Source organism: Procambarus clarkii, chromosome 18 (genome assembly GCF_040958095.1).
Source record: "Procambarus clarkii isolate CNS0578487 chromosome 18, FALCON_Pclarkii_2.0, whole genome shotgun sequence".
Classification (NCBI taxonomy): Eukaryota; Metazoa; Arthropoda; class Malacostraca; order Decapoda; family Cambaridae; genus Procambarus; species Procambarus clarkii.
The window spans coordinates 1,830,437-1,852,652 of record NC_091167.1 but is presented as its reverse complement, the minus strand read 5'-3'; the positions used below and the strand labels follow the sequence as shown (position 1 = coordinate 1,852,652).

General features: G+C 50.5%; 1 protein-coding gene across 1 annotated transcript in view; it reads left to right on the top strand.

The window, feature by feature from the left end:
• The window catches only part of LOC123749092 (murinoglobulin-1-like), a 267,218-nt gene that overhangs the window by 63,209 nt on the left and 181,793 nt on the right, over positions 1-22,216 (top strand). Inside the window, exons 3-5 of the mRNA XM_069326609.1 lie at positions 3,069-3,307; positions 11,103-11,219; positions 18,115-18,272. Of these exons, the coding sequence (XP_069182710.1) occupies positions 3,069-3,307; positions 11,103-11,219; positions 18,115-18,272 (514 nt within the window). The remainder of the gene's footprint in view (positions 1-3,068; positions 3,308-11,102; positions 11,220-18,114; positions 18,273-22,216) is intronic.

Below are 22,216 nucleotides of genomic sequence, written 5' to 3'. Positions count from 1 at the left end.
TAGTACAAGCTTGGAGTAGTTTCCTCAGAATATTTTCTGGTATGTCAAGAGGAGTACAGGCTGGATCACGATACTTTCTGTCGGCTATCATCCCGATTGTCTCGTCCATAGGTACGTTGGTAAACAGCGATTCTACGTCCAACGAGGCTCTTATCCCTGTGGCCCGTGTGCCCCGCAGTAAGTCAACAAATTCCTTTGGAGACTTCAGGCTGAAGGCGCAAGGAACATAAGGAGTCAGCAGGCCGTTGAGTCGCTTCGCCAGTCTGTACGTGGGTGTGGGTATCTGGCTAATGATTGGCCGAAGTGGGTTTCCAGGCTTGTGTGTCTTGACATTTCCATACGCATATCCAGGTTTATATTCCCCAATGATCTTTGGCAGGTGGAGTCCGGATTTCTTGGCGTTCACAGTTTCGATCAGTTTGTTGACCTTTGCTTTTAATTCGGCTGTAGTGTCCTTCGTTACCCTTTGGAACTTAGTTTGGTCAGAGAGTATGATGTTCATTTTCGCCAGATATTCGTCTTTTTTAAGAATGACATATATTGGCGACTTGTCACCTCTCCTGACAACTATCTCCTTGTTCTCACGAAGGCTTTTAGCTGCCGCTTTGAGCTCGGGGGACAGTATGGTGCTTCTGTAATTGCCTCGATTCTTTCCTCCTTCTGCAATAAGTTCTGCTTGTAAGGTATCTTTGGTAGTGACCTTCTTTTGTGTCTCGAGGTCGAATATGTCGTCCAACAGAATTTCCAACTCTACTTTCCGGGCCATCTCACTCGGTCTGGACATAACATGACAGTTTATGCCCAGATTTAGGAGAGTAACTTGGTCCTCAGTGAGGTTAATTCCTGCAAGGTTCAGGAAGCCATCTCTTGGTCATGGAATTGCCATAGGTCCTCCATATAATGTTGTTAGTTTCTTGATAATCCTTGTTTCAGTGCTGAGGTGATGTTGGTCTGTGAGGATGTCGAGGTGTTGTTCAATGCGGGTACATTGAAGAATGCGTATGGAAAGGTCAAGACACACAAGCCTGGAAACCCACTTCGGCCAATCATTAGCCAGATACCCACACCCACGTACAGACTGGCGAAGCGACTCAATGGCCTGCTGATTCCTTATGTTCCTTGCGCCTTCAGCCTGAAGTCTCCAAAGGAATTTGTTGACTTACTGCGGGGCACACGGGCCATAGGGATAAAAGCCTCGTTGGACGTAGAATCGCTGTTTACCAACGTACCTGTGGACGAGACAATCGGGATGATAGCCGACAGAGTGTATCGTGATCCAGCCTGTACTCCTCTTGACATACCAGAAAATATTCTGAGGAAACTACTCCAAGCTTGTACTAAAGAGGCACCTTTCTTGAGCCCGGATGGGCACATGTATAAGCAAGTAGATGGGGTCGCCATGGGTTCTCCCCTAGGTGTCCTGTTTGCAAACTTCTACATGGGTACCATCGAGCAAAAAGTCTTAGTCGACATGAACTTGAAACCGGCCATATACTGCAGGTATGTTGACGACATTTTTATACAGGTACCTGATGTCAGACATCTGCAGGAGCTGAAGGAGGCATTTGAGCAGAGTTCCGTGCTGCGTTTCACTTACGAGATGGAAAAGGATGGGAAGCTGCCCTTTCTAGATGTAACAGTCATGGAAAAGAGCGGAGGTTTCCACACTGCAGTCTACACTAAGGAAACGAACATAGGAATGTGCCTAAATGCCAACAGCGACTGCCCAGACGGGTACAAGAGGAGTGTTGTTAACGAATATGTCGACCGTGCTCTCAGCCCCAGCTCAGAATGGAAGCAAGTCGACGAAGAACTCTGTAGGGTAAGGCAGGTCCTAGTCAACAACGGCTTCTCCAATGGTTTCGTCGAAGACATCATAAGAAGGAAAGTGAAACGCCATGCAACCTCTGAAGAGACAACTAACACAACATCTATACCCCCTATTAGACTATTTTACAGGAACTTCTTTTCTATAGCTCATAAAATGGAGGAAAGGGTCCTGAAAGATATTGTTAATAGAAACGTTATCCCTACAGACAAAAATCAGAGGATACAACTGACGATTTACTATAAAACCAGAAAAACGGCCAGCCTACTCATGAGAAACTCTCCAGACACAAAACAGAACGCTTTAAAAGAGACTAAAGTCGTCTATGCCTTCAAATGCCCTCTTGGAGACTGTAAGCTCCAAAAAACCCAGTATATAGGCAAGACAACATCTCTTTCTAGGCGTTTAATGATGCGTAAGCAACAGGGCTCCATTAAGGAACATATAATCTCTTCCCACAACCAAACCATCGCCAGAGAAATCCTAGTAAACAACACAGAAATCATCGATAGATACAGCGATAGCAGGCGGCTTGACGTTTGCGAGGACACATCACATTTTGACACATCAAGAAGTCAACACCAGCAATCAACAGCCAATTAATGCACAACTATATTCTACCCACCTCAAGACTCCGCTTCAATATAGAAGCATCAAGAAATATGGACCAATAGGCTTTCTACAATCACTTCTACTCAATACCCATTGTTTCGTGTTCTGTCTTGTGTTGATGAAATTAATACCCTATTAATGCCACCTCTTGTTCTGTCTTGTGTTGATGAAATTAATACCCTATTAATGCCACCTCACTCCATCCACCTCACTCAAATGTAGATATAAACAAAATCGGAGATGCGAAAGTTCTATTCAGTTGTGTATTTGTAAACTAAAGTCTTTGAAAATGTAATAAGTTTTACGAAACGCGCTTGTGTCGCGTCAGACTAGAAATAAAAATGAATTTTGGAGAATTGATTTTTGATTTAACTCCAACTGTGAAAAGAAATGTACGAAAGATTGAGAAAATTCGTGTTAGAATTATTAATCTTACTTTTTCGGTCATATTTAATAATATATATCTACAGGAAAAACTGCTACCAAAATATACTAATATATATATATATATATATATATATATATATATATATATATATATATATATATATATATATATATATATATATATATATATATATATATATATATATATATAAACAACTAGAGTTACTGTTCCGTGTTCCAGGAAAGACAGGTTCGTGCTATGACGTGTCGGTGCCGAGTTCCTCGGGGTACACCCACTCACTACACGTGGCGGGCGTGGTGGGCGGCGCCAAGCTCAACCGCACCGTTTCTCTCACCCTCAAGAAGAGCAGCGACATCACCTTCGTCCAGACGGACAAGTACCTTTACAAGCCCAGCCAGAATGTCAAGTTCAGGATCCTCACTCTCTTAGGACCCTACCTCAGCGTCTCTACTGAGCCGGTGAGTTACCTCAGCGTCTCTACTGACCCGGTGAGTAACCTCAGCGTCTCTACTGAGCCGGTGAGTTACCTCAGCGTCTCTACTGACCCGGTGAGTTACCTCAGCGTCTCTAATGACCCGGTGAGTTACCTCAGCGTCTCTACTGACCCGGTGAGTTACCTCAGCGTCTCTACTGACCCGGTGAGTTACCTCAGCGTCTCTACTGACCCGGTGAGTTACCTCAGCGTCTCTACTGACCCGGTGAGTTACCTCAGCGTCTCTACTGACCCGGTGAGTTACCTCAGCGTCTCTACTGACCCGGTGAGTTACCTCAGCGTCTCTACTGACCCGGTGAGTTACCTCAGCGTCTCTACTGACCCGGTGAGTTACCTCAGCGTCTCTACTGACCCGGTGAGTTACCTCAGCGTCTCTACTGACCCGGTGAGTTACCTCAGCGTCTCTACTGACCCGGTGAGTTACCTCAGCGTCTCTGCTGACCCGGTGAGTTACCTCGGCGTCTCTACTGACCCGGTGAGTTACCTCAGCGTCTCTACTGACCCGGAGAGTTACCTCAACGTCTCTACTGACCCGGTGAGTTACCTCGGCGTCTCTACTGAGCCGGTGAGTTACCTCGACGTCTCTACTGACCCGGTGAGTTACCTCGGCGTCTCTACTGAGCCGGTGAGTTACCTCGACGTCTCTACTGTCCCGGAGAGTTACCTCAGCGTCTCTACTGAGCCGGTGAGTTACCTCAGCGTCTCTACTGACCCGGTGAGTTACCTCAGCGTCTCTACTGACCCGGTGAGTTACCACAGCGTCTCTACTGACCCGGTGAGTTACCTCAGCGTCTCTACTGAGCCGGTGAGTTACCTCAGCGTCTCTACTGACCCGGTGAGTTACCTCAGCGTCTCTACTGACGCGTTGAGTTACCTCAGCGTCTCTACTGAGCCGGTGAGTTACCTCAGCGTCTCTACTGACGCGTTGAGTTACCTCAGCGTCTCTACTGAGCCGGTGAGTTACCTCAGCGTCTCTACTGACCCGGTGAGTTACCTCAGCGTCTCTACTGACCCGGTGAGTTACCTCAGCGTCTCTACTGACCCGGCGAGTTACCTCAGCGTCTCTACTGACCCGGTGAGTTACCTCAGCGTCTCTACTGACCCAGTGAGTTACCTCAGCGTCTCTACTGACCCGGCGAGTTACCTCAGCGTCTCTACTGACCCGGTGAGTTACCTCAGCGTCTCTACTGACCCGGTGAGTTACCTCAGCGTCTCTACTGACCCGGTGAGTTACCTCAGCCTCTCTACTGACCCGGTGAGTTACCTCAGCGTCTCTACTGACCCGGTGAGTTACCTCAGCGTCTCTACTGACCCGGTGAGTTACCTCAGCGTCTCTACTGACCCGGTGAGTTACCTCAGCGTCTCTACTGACCCGGTGAGTTACCTCAGCGTCTCTACTGACCCGGTGAGTTACCTCAGCGTCTCTACTGACCCGGTGAGTTACCTCAGCGTCTCTACTGACCCGGTGAGTTACCTCAGCGTCTCTACTGACCCGGTGAGTTACCTCAGCGTCTGTTCTGACCCGGTGAGTTACCTCAGCGTCTCTACTGACCCGGTGAGTTACCTCAGCGTCTCTACTGACCCGGTGAGTTACCTCAGCGTCTCTACTGACCCGGTGAGTTACCTCAACGTCTCTACTGACCCGGTGAGTTACCTCAGCGTCTCTACTGACCCGGTGAGTTACCTTAGCGTCTCTACCGACCCGGTGAGTTACCTCAGCGTCTCTACTGACCCGGTGAGTTACCTCAGCGTCTCTACTGACCCGGTGAGTTACCTCAGCGTCTCTACTGACCCGGTGAGTTACCTCAGCGTCTCTACTGACCCGGTGAGTTACCTCAGCGTCTCTACTGACCCGGTGAGTTACCTCAGCGTCTCTACTGACCCGGTGAGTTACCTCAGCGTCTCTACTGAACCGGTGAGTTACCTCAGCGTCTTTACTGACCCGGTGAGTTACCTCAGCGTCTCTACTGACCCGGTGAGTTACCTCAGCGTCTCTAATGACCCGGTGAGTTACCTCAGCGTCTCTACTGACCCGGTGAGTTACCTCAGCGTCTCTTCTGACCCGGTGAGTTACCTCAGCGTCTCTACTGACCCGGCGAGTTACCTCAGCGTCTCTACTGACCCGGTGAGTTACCTCAGCGTCTCTACTGACCCGGTGAGTTACCTCAGCATTTCTAATGACCCGGTGAGTTACCTCAGCGTCTCTACTGACCGGGTGAGTTACCTCAGCGTCTCTTCTGACCCGTTGAGTTACCTCAGCGTCTCTACTGACCCGGTGAGTTACCTCAGCGTCTCTTCTGACCCGTTGAGTTACCTCAGCGTCTCTACTGACCCGGTGAGTTACCTCAGCGTCTCTACTGACCCGGTGAGTTACCTCAGCGTCTCTACTGACCCGGTGAGTTACCTCAGCGTCTCTACTGACCCGGTGAGTTACCTCAGCGTCTCTATTGACCCGGTGAGTTACCTCAGCTTCTCTACTGACCCGGTGAGTTACCTCAGCGTCTCTACTGACCCGGTGAGTTACCTCAGCGTCTCTACTGACCCGGTGAGTTACCTCAGCGTCTCTACTGACCCGGTGAGTTACCTCAGCGTCTCTACTGTCCCGGTGAGTTACCTCAGCGTCTCTACTGACCCGGTGAGTTACTTCAGCGTCTCTACTGACCCGGTGAGTTACCTCAGCGTCTCTACTGACCCGGTGAGTTACCTCAGCGTCTCTACTGACCCGGTGAGTTACCTCAGCGTCTCTACTGACCCGGTGAGTTACCTCAGCGTCTCTACTGACCCGGTGAGTTACATCAGCGTCTCTACTGACCCGGAGAGTTACCTCAGCGTCTCTACTGACCCGGTGAGTACCTCAGCGTCTCTACTGACCCGGTGAGTTACCTCAGCGTCTCTACTGACCCGGTGAGTTACCTCAGCGTCTCTACTGACCCGGTGAGTTACCTCAGCGTCTCTACTGACCCGGTGAGTTACCTCAGCGTCTCTACTGACCCGGTGAGTTACCTCAGCGTCTTACTGACCCGGTGAGTTACCTCAGCGTCTCTACTGACCCGGTGAGTTACCTCAGCGTCTCTACTGACCCGGTGAGTTACCTCAGCGTCTCTACTGACCCGGTGAGTTACCTCAGCGTCTCTACTGACCCGGTGAGTTACCTCAGCGTCTCTACTGACCCGGTGAGTTACCTCAGCGTCTCTACTGACCCGGTGAGTTACCTCAGCGTCTCTACTGACCCGGTGAGTTACCTCAGCGTCTCTACTGACCCGGTGAGTTACCTCAGCGTCTCTACTGACCCGGTGAGTTACCTCAGCGTCTCTACTGACCCGGTGAGTTACCTCAGCGTCTCTACTGACCCGGTGAGTTACCTCAGCGTCTCTACTGACCCGGTGAGTTACCTCAGCGTCTCTACTGACCCGGTGAGTTACCTCAGCGTCTCTACTGACCCGGTGAGTTACCTCAGCGTCTCTACTGACCCGGTGAGTTACCTCAGCGTCTCTACTGACCCGGTGAGTTACCTCAGCGTCTCTACTGACCCGGTGAGTTACCTCAGCGTCTCTACTGACCCGGTGAGTTACCTCAGCGTCTCTACTGACCCGGTGAGTTACCTCAGCGTCTCTACTGACCCGGTGAGTTACCTCAGCGTCTCTACTGACCCGGTGAGTTACCTCAGCGTCTCTACTGACCCGGTGAGTTACCTCAGCGTCTCTACTGACCCGGTGAGTTACCTCAGCGTCTCTACTGACCCGGTGAGTTACCTCAGCGTCTCTACTGACCCGGTGAGTTACCTCAGCGTCTCTACTGACCCGGTGAGTTACCTCAGCGTCTCTACTGACCCGGTGAGTTACCTCAGCGTCTCTACTGACCCGGTGAGTTACCTCAGCGTCTCTACTGACCCGGTGAGTTACCTCAGCGTCTCTACTGACCCGGTGAGTTACCTCAGCGTCTCTACTGACCCGGTGAGTTACCTCAGCGTCTCTACTGACCCGGTGAGTTACCTCAGCGTCTCTACTGACCGGTGAGTTACCTCAGCGTCTCTACTGACCCGGTGAGTTACCTCAGCGTCTCTACTGACCCGGTGAGTTACCTCAGCTGTCTTACTGACACCGGTGAGTTTACCTCAGCGTCTCTACTGACCCGTGAGTTACCTCAGCGTCTCTACTGACCCGGTGAGTTACCTCAGCGTCTCTACTGACCGCGTGAGTTACCTCAGCGTCTCTACTGACCCGGTGAGTTACCTCAGCGTCTCTACTGACCCGGTGAGTTACCTCAGCGTCTCTACGACCCCGGTGAGTTACCTCAGCGTCTCTACTGACCCGTGAGTACCTCAGCGTCTCTACTGACCCGGTGAGTTACCTCAGCGTCTCTACTGACCCGGTGAGTTACCTCAGCGTCTCTACTGACCCGGTGAGTTACCTCAGCGTCTCTACTGACCCCGGTGAGTTTACCTCAGCGTCTTCTACTGACCCGGTGAGTTACCCTCAGCGTCTCTACTGACCCGGTGAGTTACCTCAGCGTCTCTACTGACCCGGTGAGTTACCTCAGCGTCTCTACTGACCCGGTGAGTTACCTCAGCGTCTCTACTGACCCGGTGAGTTACCTCAGCGTCTCTACTGACCCGGTGAGTTACCTCAGCGTCTCTACTGACCCGGTGAGTTACCTCAGCGTCTCTACTGACCCGGCTGAGTTACCTCAGCGTCTCTACTGACCCGGTGAGTTACCTCAGCGTCTCTACTGACCCGGTGAGTATACCTCAGCGTCTCTACTGACCCGGTGAGTTACCTCAGCGTCTCTACTGACCCGGTGAGTTACCTCAGCGTCTCTACTGACCCGGTGAGTTACCTCAGCGTCTCTACTGACCCGGTGAGTTACCTCAGCGTCTCTACTGACCCGGTGAGTTACCTCAGCGTCTCTTCTGACCCGGTGAGTTACCTCAGCGTCTCTACTGACCCGGTGAGTTACCTCAGCGTCTCTACTGACCCGGTGAGTTACCTCAGCGTCTCTACTGACCCGGTGAGTTACCTCAGCGTCTCTACTGACCCGGTGAGATACCTCAGCGTCTCTACTGACCCGGTGAGTTACCTCAGCGTCTCTACTGACCCGGTGAGTTACCTCAGCGTCTCTACTGACCCGGTGAGTTACCTCAGCGTCTCTACTGACCCGGTGAGTTACCTCAGCGTCTCTACTGACCCGGTGAGTTACCTCAGCGTCTCTACTGACCCGGTTAGTTACCTCAACCTCTATACTGACCCGGTGAGTTACCTCAGCGTCTCTACTGACCCGGTGAGTTACCTCAACGTCTCTACTGACCCGGTGAGTTACCTCAACGTCTCTACTGACCCAGTGAGTTACCTCAACGTCTCTACTGACCCGGTGAGTTACATCAACGTCTCTACTGACCCGGTGAGTTACCTCAACGTCTCTACTGACCCAGTGAGTTACCTCAACGTCTCTACTGACCCGGTGAGTTACCTCAACATCTCTACTGACCCAGTGAGTTACCTCAACGTCTCTACTGACCCAGTGAGTTACCTCAGCGTCTCTACTGACCCGGTGAGTTACCTCAGCGTCTCTACTGACCCGGTGAGTTACCTCAACGTCTCTACTGACCAGTTCCGTGGGATCCATTTCTTACAAGCTTTCTAAATGGCTCACCAAAATCTTGTCCCCATTGTTAGGAACTATTTCCTCTTCTCATTTGACTAATTCTCTTGAATTAGTTAACAAATTTAATAGTATTCCTGTCACTCCTGATGAAAAGTTAATCAGTTTTGACGTTTGTTCCTTGTTTACAAAGGTACCGGGTGATGATATTCTTGATTATCTTGCTCGTCAACTAATGAATCATATTTTACCTCTTTATGCTGATATTATTGTCAATCTTGTTAAGTTGTGCATTAAAGAATGTAAATTTACCTTTAATAATGAGTATTATTTACAGACTTTTGGAGTGGCAATGGGGAATCCTTTATCGCCTTTGCTTTCAAACTTGTACATGGAATTCTTCGAAAAGAAATGTCTCAAAAATTACCCCTGGAGTCATTCCATGGTTTAGATATGTTGATGATATTTTGTGTATATGGCCTTCAGATGTAAACACAGACGAATTTGTAGCCAAACTTAATGATCAAGTCACCGCTGTAAAATTTACTATGGAGACTGAAATTGATAAATGTTTGCCATTCCTAGATGTACTTATTCATAGGGAAGATTTTTCACTAAAGTTTAGTATCTACAGAAAACCTACGAATAATTTATGTTCATTTTTTTCAGGGTATAGATACAATGTGAAAAAAATCAATTTTTCTTCAATGTATCTAAGAGCTCTTCGAGTTGTGAGTCCAGAATTCTTAGATGAAGAGTTTAAGAATATTGATTCGATTGGTCTCAAGCTTTGTTACCAACTGAGTTTTTTGGAAGTTTGCCGTAGCAAAGCACGCTGTACATATTATAATAATATATGCAGTAAAAAAATCGCCTAAAGAATGAGTTATGTTTACCATATTTCTCTGGGTTTGAGAATATTGTCAAGGCCTTGAAACTTTTTGATATACATGTATTGTTTAGCTACGAAAATACTGTTGGTAAGCTATTAGTTAGAAACAGCCCTCGTAGTGATAATTGTGTCATTTATAAAATACATTGTAAAGACTGTAATAAGTTCTATGTTGGGCAAACATCTAATGATTTGAAATGCGGAATTTCACAATATAAATACTCTTTAAGACATGACCAATTGTCTAATGCTTTGTTTGTTCATCTGTCAGAAGATGCTCACCAAATTGACTGGGAGATGGCTTCTTCAATAATGAATTGTAAACACCTATAACAGGAACATAATTGAATCTGCTTTGACACAGATTACAAAAGAAAGTAATTTGAACATTAGCGGTGGTTTATATAACTTAAATCCATTTTTGATAGATCAATTAAAGGGCGATTTGAGTAGGATCATTGATACACATTTGTCTCACTAATTAATTTTAAATATTTACTATCTTATGCTATTATTATCCATGTGTGGGTCTGTTGGTGGGTATAAATAGGAGCTGCCTCGTATGGGCCAATAGGCCTTCTGCAGTTCTTATGCGGCTCATATTTGTGTCCACCTAATTCCCATTCATTTGTCATTGTACCTCACCTCACTCCACCACTCTCTCCTGCCTATATATGTCCAATACTTGACCTGTAAATCACTCCTTCTGAAGATGTATTAATACGAAAGTACTTAAGGAAATTCCTGTTTCAATTCTTCTTCTGTTGTCTGGAGAGAGAGAGGGAGAGAGAGAGAGAGAGAGAGAGAGAGAGAGAGAGAGAGAGAGAGAGAGAGAGAGAGAGAGAGAGAGAGAGAGAGAGAGAGAGAGAGAGAGAGATAGAGAGAGAGAGGAGAGAGAGAGAGAGAGGAGAGAGGGAGAGAGAGGAGAGAGGGAGAGAGAGGAGAGAGGGAGAGAGAGGAGAGAGGGAGAGAGAGGAGAGAGAGAGAGAGAGGAGAGAGAGAGAGAGAGGAGAGAGAGAGAGAGAGAGAGAGAGAGAGAGAGGAGAGAGAGAGAGAGAGGAGAGAGAGAGAGAGAGAGAGAGAGAGAGAGAGAGAGAGAGAGAGAGAGAGAGAGAGAGAGAGAGAGAGAGAGAGAGAGAGAGAGAGAGAGAGAGATAACTCAATCCATTTTAACCAGTATCTCTCATAATTTTACTAAGTAGTGAGTGAAGGGCTAAATGTTTGACTACTGCATGAGGTCTGATAAGTAATGTGTTGGTGTCCCCGGCAGTACCCGGAGGTCTGGGTGCAGACGCCGGACGGCACCCGCGTCGCCCAGTGGAAGAACGTCGACAACACCGCCGGCCTCGTCCACCTCGACTTCGACCTCGCTGACGAGCCCGAGAAGGTGAGACACACTTGTGGTAATAGAGGATAGGAACACGAGACGAAAATACAACCCACAATAAAATAATATAATTCTGGTGAGTATGTTTACACAAAGAGAAAAATACTATTGTAATAAACCTCACTTCTCACAGTGGAACGTTATTGTGGTCTGGTTAAGTAGGACTGGCCTTATTGGTGCTTACTTGACGTGGTGTGGGGCTCTGGTGCACAGTCCTGGGGGCTCTGGTACACCGTCCTGGGGGCTCTGGTACACCGCCCTGGGGGCTCTGGTGCACCGCCCTGGGGGCTCTGGTGCACCGCCCTGGGGGCTCTGGTGCACCGTCTTGTGGGCTCTGGTGCACCGTCCTGGGGGCTCTGGTGCTCCGTCCTGGGGGCTCTGGTGCACTGTCCTGGGGACTCTGGTGCACCGTCCTGGGGACTCTGGTGCACCGTCCTGGCGGCTTAGGTGCACGGTCCTTGGGGCTCTGGTACACCGTCTTGGGGGCTCTGGTACACCGTCCTGGGGGCTCTGGTACACGGTCCTGAGGGCTCTGGTGCACCGTCCTGGCGGCTTAGGTGCACCGTCCTGGGGGCTCTGGTACACCGTCCTGGGGGCTCTGGTACACCGTCCTGGGGGCTTAGGTGCAACGTCTTGGGGGCTCTGGTGCACCGTCTTGGGGGTTCTGGTACACCGTTCTGGGGGCTCTGGTACACCGTCCTGGGGGCTCTGGTACACCGTCCTGGGGGCTCTGGTACACCGCCCTGGGGGCTCTGGTGCACCGTTCTGGGGGCTCTGGTACACCGTCCTGGGGGCTCTGGTACACCGTCCTGGGGGCTCTGGTACACCGTCCTGGGGGCTCTGGTGCACCGTTCTGGGGGCTCTGGTACACCGTTTTGGGGGCTCTGGTGCACCGTCCTGGGGGCTCTGGTACACCGTCCTTGGGGCTCTGGTACACCGTCCTGTGGGCTCTGGTACACCGTTTTGGGGGCTCTGGTGCACCGTCCTGGGGGCTCTGGTACACCGTCCTGGGGGCTCTGGTACACCGTCCTGGGGGCTCTGGTACACCGTCCTGGGGGCTCTTGTACACCGTCCTGGGGGCTCTGGTACACCGTCCTGGGGGCTCTGGTGCACCGTTCTGGGGGCTCTGGTACACCGTCCTGGGGGCTCTGGTACACCGTCCTGGGGGCTCTGGTACACCGTCCTGGGGGCTCTGGTGCACCGTTCTGGGGGCTCTGGTACACCGTTTTGGGGGCTCTGGTGCACCGTCCTGGGGGCTCTGGTACACCGTCCTGGGGGCTCTGGTACACCGTCCTTGGGGCTCTGGTACACCGTCCTGTGGGCTCTGGTGCACCGTCCTGGGGGCTCTGGTACACCGTCCTGGGGGCTCTGGTACACCGTCCTTGGGGCTCTGGTACACCGTCCTGGGGGCTCTGGTACACCGTCCTGGGGGCTCTGGTACACCGTCCTGGGGGCTCTGGTCTATCGTCCTGGGGGCTCTGGTTCACCGTCCTGGGGGCTCTGGTGAGGGGCTCTGGTGCACCGTCCTGGGGGCTCTGGTACACCGTCCTGGGGGCTCTGGTGCACCGTCCTGGGGGCTCTGGTTCACCGTCCTGGGGGCTCTGGTACACCATCCTGGGGGCTCTGGTATACCGTCCTGGGGGCTCTGGTGCACCGTTCTGGGGGCTCTGGTACACCGTTTTGGGGGCTCTGGTGCACCGTCCTGGGGGCTCTGATACACCGTCCTGGGGGCTCTGGTACACCGTCCTGGGGGCTCTGGTACACCGTCCTGGGGGCTCTGGTACACCGTCCTGGGGGCTCTGGTCTATCGTCCTGGGGGCTCTGGTACACCGCCCTGGGGGCTCTGGTACACCGTCCTGGGGGCTCTGGTATACCGTCCTGGAGGCTCTGGTACACCGTCCTGGGGGTTCTGGTACACCGCCCTGGGGGCTCTGGTACACCGTCCAGGGGGCTCTGGTCTATCGTCCTGGGGGCTCTGGTACACCGTCCTGGGGGCTCTGGTGCACCGTCCTGGGGGCTCTGGTGCACCGTCCTGGGGGCTCTGGTGCACCGTCCTGGGGGCTCTGGTGCACCGTCCTGGGGGCGCTGGTACAGCGTCCTGGGGGCTCTGGTGAGAGGCTCTGGTACACCGTCCTGGTGGCTCTGGTACACCGTCCTGGGGGCTCTGGTGCATCGTCCTGGGGGCTCTGGTGAGGGGCTCTGATACACCGTCCTGGGGGCTCTGGTGCAGAGTCCTGGGGGCTCTGGTGAGGGGCTCTGATACACCGTCCTGGGGGCTCTGGTACACCGCCCTGGGGGCTCTGGTGCACCGTCCTGGGGGCTCTGGTGCACAGTCCTGGGGGCTCTGGTGAGGGGCTCTGGTGCACCGTCCTGGGGGCTTTGGTGCACCGTCCTGGGGGCTCTGGTGCACCGTCCTGGGGGCTCTGGTGCACCGGCCGTCCTGGGGGCTATTGTACACCATCCTGGGGGCTCTGGTGCACCGTCTTGGGGGCTCTGGTGCACCGTCCTGTGGGCTCTGGTGCACCGTCCAGGAGGCTCTGGTGCACCTTCCTGAGGGCTCTCGTACACCGTCCTGGGGGCTCTGGTGCACCGTCCTGGGGGCTCTGGTGCACCGTCCTGGGGGCTCTGGTGCACCGTCCTGGGGGCTCTGGTGCACCGTCTTGGGGGCTCTGGTACACCGTCCTGGGGGCTCTGGTGCACCGTCCTGGGGGCTCTGGTACACCGTTCTGGAGGCTCTGGTGCACCGTCCTGGGGGCTCTGGTGCGCCGTATTGGGGGCTCTGGTGCACCGTCCTGGGGGCTCTGGTGAGGGGCTCTGGTGCACCGTCCTGGGGGCTCTGGTGCACCGTCCTGGGGGCTCTGGTGCACCGTCCTGGGGGCTCTGGTGCACCGTCCTGGGGGCTCTGGTGCACCGTCCTGGGGGCTCTGGTGCACCGTCCTGGGGGCTCTGGTGCACCGTCCTGGGGGCTCTGGTGAGGGGTTCTGGCGCACCGTCCTGGAGGCTCTGGTGCACCGTCCTGGGGGCTCTGGTGCACTGTCCTGGGGACTCTGGTGCACCGTCCTGGGGGCTCTGGTGCACCGTCCTGGCGGCTTAGGTGCACGGTCCTTGGGGCTCTGGTACACCGTCTTGGGGGCTCTGGTGCACCATCCTGGGGGCTCTGGTACACCGTCCTGGGGGCTCTGGTACACCGTCCTGGGGGCCCTGGTGCACCGTCCTGGCGGCTTAGGTGCACGGTCCTTGGGGCTGTGGTACACCGTCTTGGGGGCTCTGGTGCACCGTCCTGGGGGCTCTGGTACACCGTCCTGGGGGCTCTGGTACACCGTCCTGGGGGCTCTGGTGCACCGTCCTGGGGGCTCTGGTACACCGTCCTGGGGGCTCTGGTACACCGTCCTGGGGGCTTAGGTGCAACGTCCTGGGGGCTCTGGTGCACCGTCTTGGGGGTTCTGGTACACCGTTCTGGGGGCTCTGGTGCACCGTCCTGGGGGCTCTGGTGCACTGTCCTGGGGACTCTGGTGCACTGTCCTGGGGACTCTGGTGCACCGTCCTGGGGGCTCTGATACACCGTCCTGGGGGCTCTGGTGAGGGGCTCTGGTACACCGTCCTGGGGGCTCTGGTGCACCGTCCTGGGGGCTCTGGTGCACCGTCTTGTGGGCTCTGGTGCACCGTCCTGGGGGCTCTGGTGCACCGTCCTGGGGGCTCTGGTGCACTGTCCTGGGGACTCTGGTGCACCGTCCTGGGGACTCTGGTACACCGTCCTGGGGGCTCTGGTGCACCGTCTTGTGGGCTCTGGTGCACCGTCCTGGGGGCTCTGGTGCACCGTCCTGGGGGCTCTGGTACACTGTCCTGGGGACTCTGGTGCACCGTCCTGGGGACTCTGGTGCACCGTCCTGGCGGCTTAGGTGCATGGTCCTTGGGGCTCTGGTACACCGTCTTGGGGGCTCTGGTACACCGTCCTGGGGGCTCTGGTACACGGTCCTGGGGGCTCTGGTGCACCGTCCTGGCGGCTTAGGTGCACCGTCCTGGGGGCTCTGGTACACCGTCCTGGGGGCTCTGGTACACCGTCCTGGGGGCTTAGGTGCAACGTCTTGGGGGCTCTGGTGCACCGTCTTGGGGGTTCTGGTACACCGTTCTGGGGGCTCTGGTACACCGTCCTGGGGGCTCTGGTACACCGTCCTGGGGCTCTGGTACACCGTCCTGGGGGCTCTGGTGCACCGTCCTGGGGGCTCTGGTACACCGTCCTGGGGGCTCTGGTACACCGTCCTGGGGGCTCTGGTGCACCGTTCTGGGGGCTCTGGTACACCGTTTTGGGGGCTCTGGTGCACCGTCCTGGGGGCTCTGGTACACCGTCCTGGGGGCTCTGGTACACCGTCCTTGGGGCTCTGGTACACCGTCCTGTGGGCTCTGGTACACCGTTTTGGGGGCTCTGGTGCACCGTCCTGGGGGCTCTGGTACACCGTCCTGGGGGCTCTGGTACACCGTCCTTGGGGCTCTGGTACACCGTCCTGGGGGCTCTGGTACACCGTCCTGGGGGCTCTGGTACACCGTCCTGGGGGCTCTGGTGCACCGTTCTGGGGGCTCTGGTACACCGTCCTGGGGGCTCTGGTACACCGTCCTGGGGGCTCTGGTACACCGTCCTGGGGGCTCTGGTGCACCGTTCTGGGGGCTCTGGTACACCGTTTTGGGGGCTCTGGTGCACCGTCCTGGGGGCTCTGGTACACCGTCCTGGGGGCTCTGGTACACCGTCCTTGGGGCTCTGGTACACCGTCCTGTGGGCTCTGGTACACCGTTTTGGGGGCTCTGGTGCACCGTCCTGGGGGCTCTGGTACACCGTCCTGGGGGCTCTGGTACACTGTCCTTGGGGCTCTGGTACACCGTCCTTGGGGCTCTGGTTCGCCTTCCTGGGGGCTCTGGTACACCGTCCTGGGGGCTCTGGTCTATCGTCCTGGGGGCTCTGGTTCACCGTCCTGGGGGCTCTGGTGAGGGGCTCTGGTGCACCGTCCTGGGGGCTCTGGTACACCGTCCTTGGGGCTCTGGTGCACCGTCCTGGGGGCTCTGGTTCACCGTCCTGGGGGCTCTGGTACACCGTCCTGGGGGCTCTGGTACACCGTCCTGGGGGCTCTGGTGCACCGTTCTGGGGGCTCTGGTACACCGTTTTGGGGGCTCTGGTGCACCGTCCTGGGGGCTCTGGTACACCGTCCTGGGGGCTCTGGTACACCGTCCTGGGGGCTCTGGTACACCGTCCTGGGGGCTCTGGTACACCGTCCTGGGGGCTCTGGTCTATCGTCCTGGGGGCTCTGGTACACCGCCCTGGGGGCTCTGGTACACCGTCCTGGGGGCTCTGGTATACCGTCCTGGAGGCTCTGGTACACCGTCCTGGGGGTTCTGGTACACCGCCCTAGGGGCTCTGGTACACCGTCCTGGGGGCTCTGGTCTATCGTCCTGGGGGCTCTGGTACACCGTCCTGGGGGCTCTGGTACACCGCCCTGGGGGCTCTGGTACACCGTCCTGGGGCGGGAGAGGGTTTCCCTGTGCTGCTGGCTGAACAACCTGTGGTTGTGGTGACTGTGTTGACCCTGGACAGAGACCTGCAGGAATAATATTGTCATCCACACTTCTGGGGACATAAACATACCATTCACTTGGAGGATGAACCAAGTAACTGCGGCTCTTGAAGGGTAACTTGCGTCTTTCCTGAAGGAACACGAGTACACTAAGATGTTAGCTATGACCCAAGTGCAGAACAGCAGATATAGTGTACGTGGACTTCTCTAAAGCTATAGATAATGGACCACATGAAAGACTCTCTCCACGTAGGATAAATGGTAAAACATTTGATTGATTAAAAAAAATATAGAACAAGGAAGGCAAGAGGTTGTCTCAGGTGGATATAAATATAGTTTAGAATGCCAAGTGTAGCACCGCAAGGTTCCATCAAGGGACCAACTCTTCATGTAATATATAACACGATATAGAAGAGAACATTAGAAACCAAATAATCAAATTTACTGATGACATTAGAATCTATGATAAAGTGGGAAGCAAAAAAAGGTTAATTTCTTGCAAGGCGATTTAATATTACAAATCCAAAACGGTGCTTGCAGAGCATATCAATATACACTATAACTACCATATCAACAAGACGAACATGGTGGAGATTGATGAAGAGAAGCACCTAGGCCTTATGATCCACCAGTCACTGACAGTTGCTCAACAAGTAGACGCCGCTGCGGTAAAAATGTCAACAAGACCTTGTGAATAGTCAAACGAAACGTTAATTTGAAGGACAAGAAAGTGGTTGTTCAACTGAACAAGTCGTTCCAGGAACGGTTGAGAGCCAGAGCAGGACTAACAACACTACACACCGGACATGACAGGGCGGATCTCAGTGGAACTTTTAGAATACTAAACAATTTGTAGTATAATAATCCAGACCACATTATTAAAATGTGTAATATAACTCACAAAGTGCATCATCATGAGACCTAACAGTGTTTTCTGGAGGACACAAAACAAGAGATGATTTTCACCTTAGATAATAAGTCCTTGATATCACCTACTTGTCGAAGCAGTAGATACAGAGACATTAATTCAGTTGAAAAGAATCATAGGAATAATTCAGGGACCTTTGACAAGCCGCCTACTTCGTGGCCCCATCAAGACCACTAGAGACTTTGGACCTCGGGTACATTAAGCACCAACTTATCGTGGTTTAGAGTTATTATGTCACATTTTGGTCACTAACAAACAACAAAAATATCTTGCTGTTGACTCATGATACTTAATAACTTGCTCCTCATCACTAGGAATTATTTATTACTGATTCTTGAATAATGATGAAAAAATATGTTTAATGTGTCAAAATATTTGATGTAGCTAATCCGACCATTTTTGTCAGGGATTGTACACGCTGTTCGTGAAGACGCCCCGGGGCCAACAGCAGAGTGTGACCTTCAAGGTGGAGGAGTTCGTGCTGCCTCGCTACGAGGTGGTGCTCAAGCCTCCCGCCTACATCCTGGGCACTGACGAAGCCTTCACCTTCACCGTGTGCGCCAAGTGAGCCCCCCCCCCCCCCCCCGCCACCCAACACCACCCACCCTCTACTCTCACACTTGATAAACAACTCCATATAGTTTAGGTTACATTTTGGGATCAAAGGTTTCCGAAAGTAGTCAATGTTATCTGAAGGTTAATGTGAAGAGTTTGAGAGCCCAGTAGTTGTGTAACTGCTAGAACATTAACGTAATTCACTGAACACTGAACTGTTTAAGTAAAACCACAAAAATGTTATTAAAGTGAGGCACGTATTTCCTGACTATTTTATATTGTGCTAATCATTACAACATTCATATGAGAGCGGCAGGTAACTCGCCTCACATGTGAGTTATTCTCCAGAAGTTTGTAGCTCATTCCTCATCTCTTCCTCATCCCCACTTAATTATCTCCCCTTCCTCATCTCTTCCTTCACACGTCTCCTCTTCCTCATCTCTTCCTTCACACGTCTCCTCCTTCCTCATCTCCTTTTGATCATCTCTTCTTCCTCATCCCCTCTTCCTTATCTCCTCTTCCTCATCTCCCCTTCACACACGCATTACTCAAATTCGGCTTTAAAATCTTCTAAATTGATTGTATATAATAACTTATAAATGTCTAGGGTCAAGGAGGTATAGGGCTCTGCCTACTGTAGGGTCACTGAAGTACTGGGCTCTACCTACTCTAGGGTCAAGGAGGTACAGGGTTCTACCTACTCTAGGGTCAAGGGGGTACAGAGTTCTACCTACTCTAGGGTCACTGAAGTTCTGGGCTCTACCTACTCTAGGGTCAAGGAGGTACAGGGTTCTACCTACTCTAGGGTCACTGAAGTACTGGGCTCTACCTACTCTAGGGTCAAGGAGGTACAGGGTTCTACCTACTCTAGGGTCACTGAAGTACTGGGCTCTACCTACTCTAGGGTCAAGGAGGTATAGGGCTCTTCCTACTTTAGGGTCAGGGGGGTATTGGGCTCTTCCTAATCTAGGGTCACGTGGGTATAGGGCTCTTCCTACTCTAACGCCCTGGGGGTAGAGCACATCACCGACTGCAGAGTATCTATTGCAGGGTATATATTGCAGGGTATATATTGTAGGGTATATATTGCAGGGTATATATTGCAGGGGTATATATTGTAGGGTATATATTGATGGGTATATATTGCAGGGTATATATTGCAGGGTATATATTGTAGGGTATATATTGATGGGTATATATTGCAGGGTATATATTAAAGCAGTATATATTGCAGGGTATATATTAAAGCAGTATATATTGCAGGGTATATATTAAAGCAGTATATATTGCAAGGTATATATTAAAGCAGTATATATTGCAGGGTATATATTGCAGGATATATATTGTAGGGTATATATTGCAGGGGTATATATTGCAGGGTATATATTGCAGGGTATATATTGTAGGGTATATATTGATGGGTATATATTGCAGGGTATATATTGATGGGTATATATTGCAGGGTATATATTAAAGCAGTATATATTGCAGGGTATATATTAAAGCAGTATATATTGCAGGGTATATATTAAAGCAGTATATATTGCAAGGTATATATTAAAGCAGTATATATTGCAGGGTATATATTGCAGGATATATATTGTAGGGTATATATTGCAGGGGTATATATTGCAGGGTATATATTGCAGGGTATATATTGAAGGGTATATATTGCACGGTACATATTGAAGGGTATATACTGCAGGGTATATATTGCAGGGAATATATTGCAGGGTATATATTGCATGGGTATATATTGCAGGGTATATATTGCAAGGTATATATTGCTTGGGTATATATTGCAGGGTATATGTTACAGGGTATATATTGCAGGGGTATATATTGCAGGGGTATATATTGCAGGGTATATATTGCAGGGTATATATATATTGCAGGGTATATATATTGCAGGGTATATATATTGCAGGGTATATATATTGCAGGGTATATATATTGCAGGGTATATATATTGCAGGGTATATATTGAAGGGTATATATTGCAGGGGTATATATTACAGAGTATATATTGAAGGGTATATATTGTAGAGTATATATTGCAGGGTATATATATATATATATATATATATATATATATATATATATATATATATATATATATATATATATATATGTCGTACCTAGTAGCCAGAACGCACTTCTCAGCCTACTATGCAAGGCCCGATTTGCCTAGTAAGCCAAGTTTTCATGAATTAATGTTTTTTCGACTACCTAACCTACCTAACCTAACCTAACCTAACTTTTTCGGCTACCTAACCTAACCTAACCTATAAAGATAGGTTAGGTTAGGTTAGGTAGGGTTGGTTAGGTTCGGTCACATATCTAACTTAATTTTAACTCCAATAAAAAAAAATTGACTTCATACATAATGAAATGGGTAGCTTTATCATTTCATAAGAAAAAAAAATAAAGAAAATATATTAATTCATGAAAACTTGGCTTATTAGGCAAATCGGGCCTTGCATAGTAGGCTGAGAAGTGCGTTCTGGCTACTAGGTACGACATATATATATATATATTGTGACGGTAAAGCGTTGGTGTTCGGCTGTTTCAAAAGCTGGGGGCAGGGCCTCGTCACATAACAAAAAAAAGAGAGAAGTTTGTCCTTTCGTCTGTGGTAAGGTAATGGGAAGACACACAAAACACAAAGTATATAAACAATGAAATTTTAATTACTCTAGAAAACAAGACATGAATAAAGACAATCTCATAAAATTCAGAACAGGTCAACAAACAAAACAACATGAATAATTACTGGTAATGAAAAGTTACTCTAAGACAAGAATGCAAGTTAAATAAATCAAATAAGTGAGGTGCTGGAATACTGGCTTCAAGCCGCCACCTCCCTTAGTACACGAAAGCCAAGGCTTAGTCTACTAGCGAGAGATGTCAACTCCAACGAACACAGAGATATTCTGAGGAGTACGGCGTGCTGCTGCCCAGACGTCGACTCCTGGTGGTGGCGTGAGTGCAGGTGCGGCGAGACACCAGCCAATCAGCAACAGGCAGGCGGAGAATGAGCAGTTTGCTGGTTACGGCGGGCTGCAGCCGGTGTGTCGGGGTGTGCATGGTACGATTTGCTTCCTGGGCAAAACGTATGGCGATACTGGTGGACTTATCTTCAATATAATATCTTGTACTTGAACGACGTATATATGTAGGGAAGAGCAGGCTCAATCTCTCTTGAAAGAGATTATCGTCACACCATATATATATATATATATATATATATATATATATATATATATATATATATATATATATATATATATATATATATATATATATATATGTCGTACCTAGTAGCCAGAACGCACTTCTCTGCCTACTATGCAAGGCCCGATTTGCCTAATAAGCCAAGTTTTCATGAATTAATTGTTTTTCGACTACCTAACCTACCTAACCTAACCTAACTTTTTCGGCTACTTAACCTAACCTAACCTATAGAGATAGGTTAAGTTAGGTTAGGTAGGGTTGGTTAGGTTCGGTCATATATCTACGTTAATTTTAACTCCAATACCAAAAAAATGACCTCATACATAATGAAATGGGTAGCTTTATCATTTCATAGAAAAAAATTAGAGAAAATATATTAATTCAGGAAAACTTGGCTTATTAGGCAAATCGGGCCTTGAATAGTAGGCCGAGAAGTGCGTTCTGGCTACTAGGTACGACATATATATATATATATACATATATATATATATATATATATATATATATATATATATATATATATATATATATATATATATAAACATATATATATATATATATATATATATATATATATATATATATATATATATATATATATATATATATATATATATGTCGTACCTAGTAGCCAGAACGCACTTCTCAGCCTACTATGCAAGGCCCAATTTGCCTAATAAGCCAAGTTTTCATGAATTAATTGTTTCTCGACTACCTAA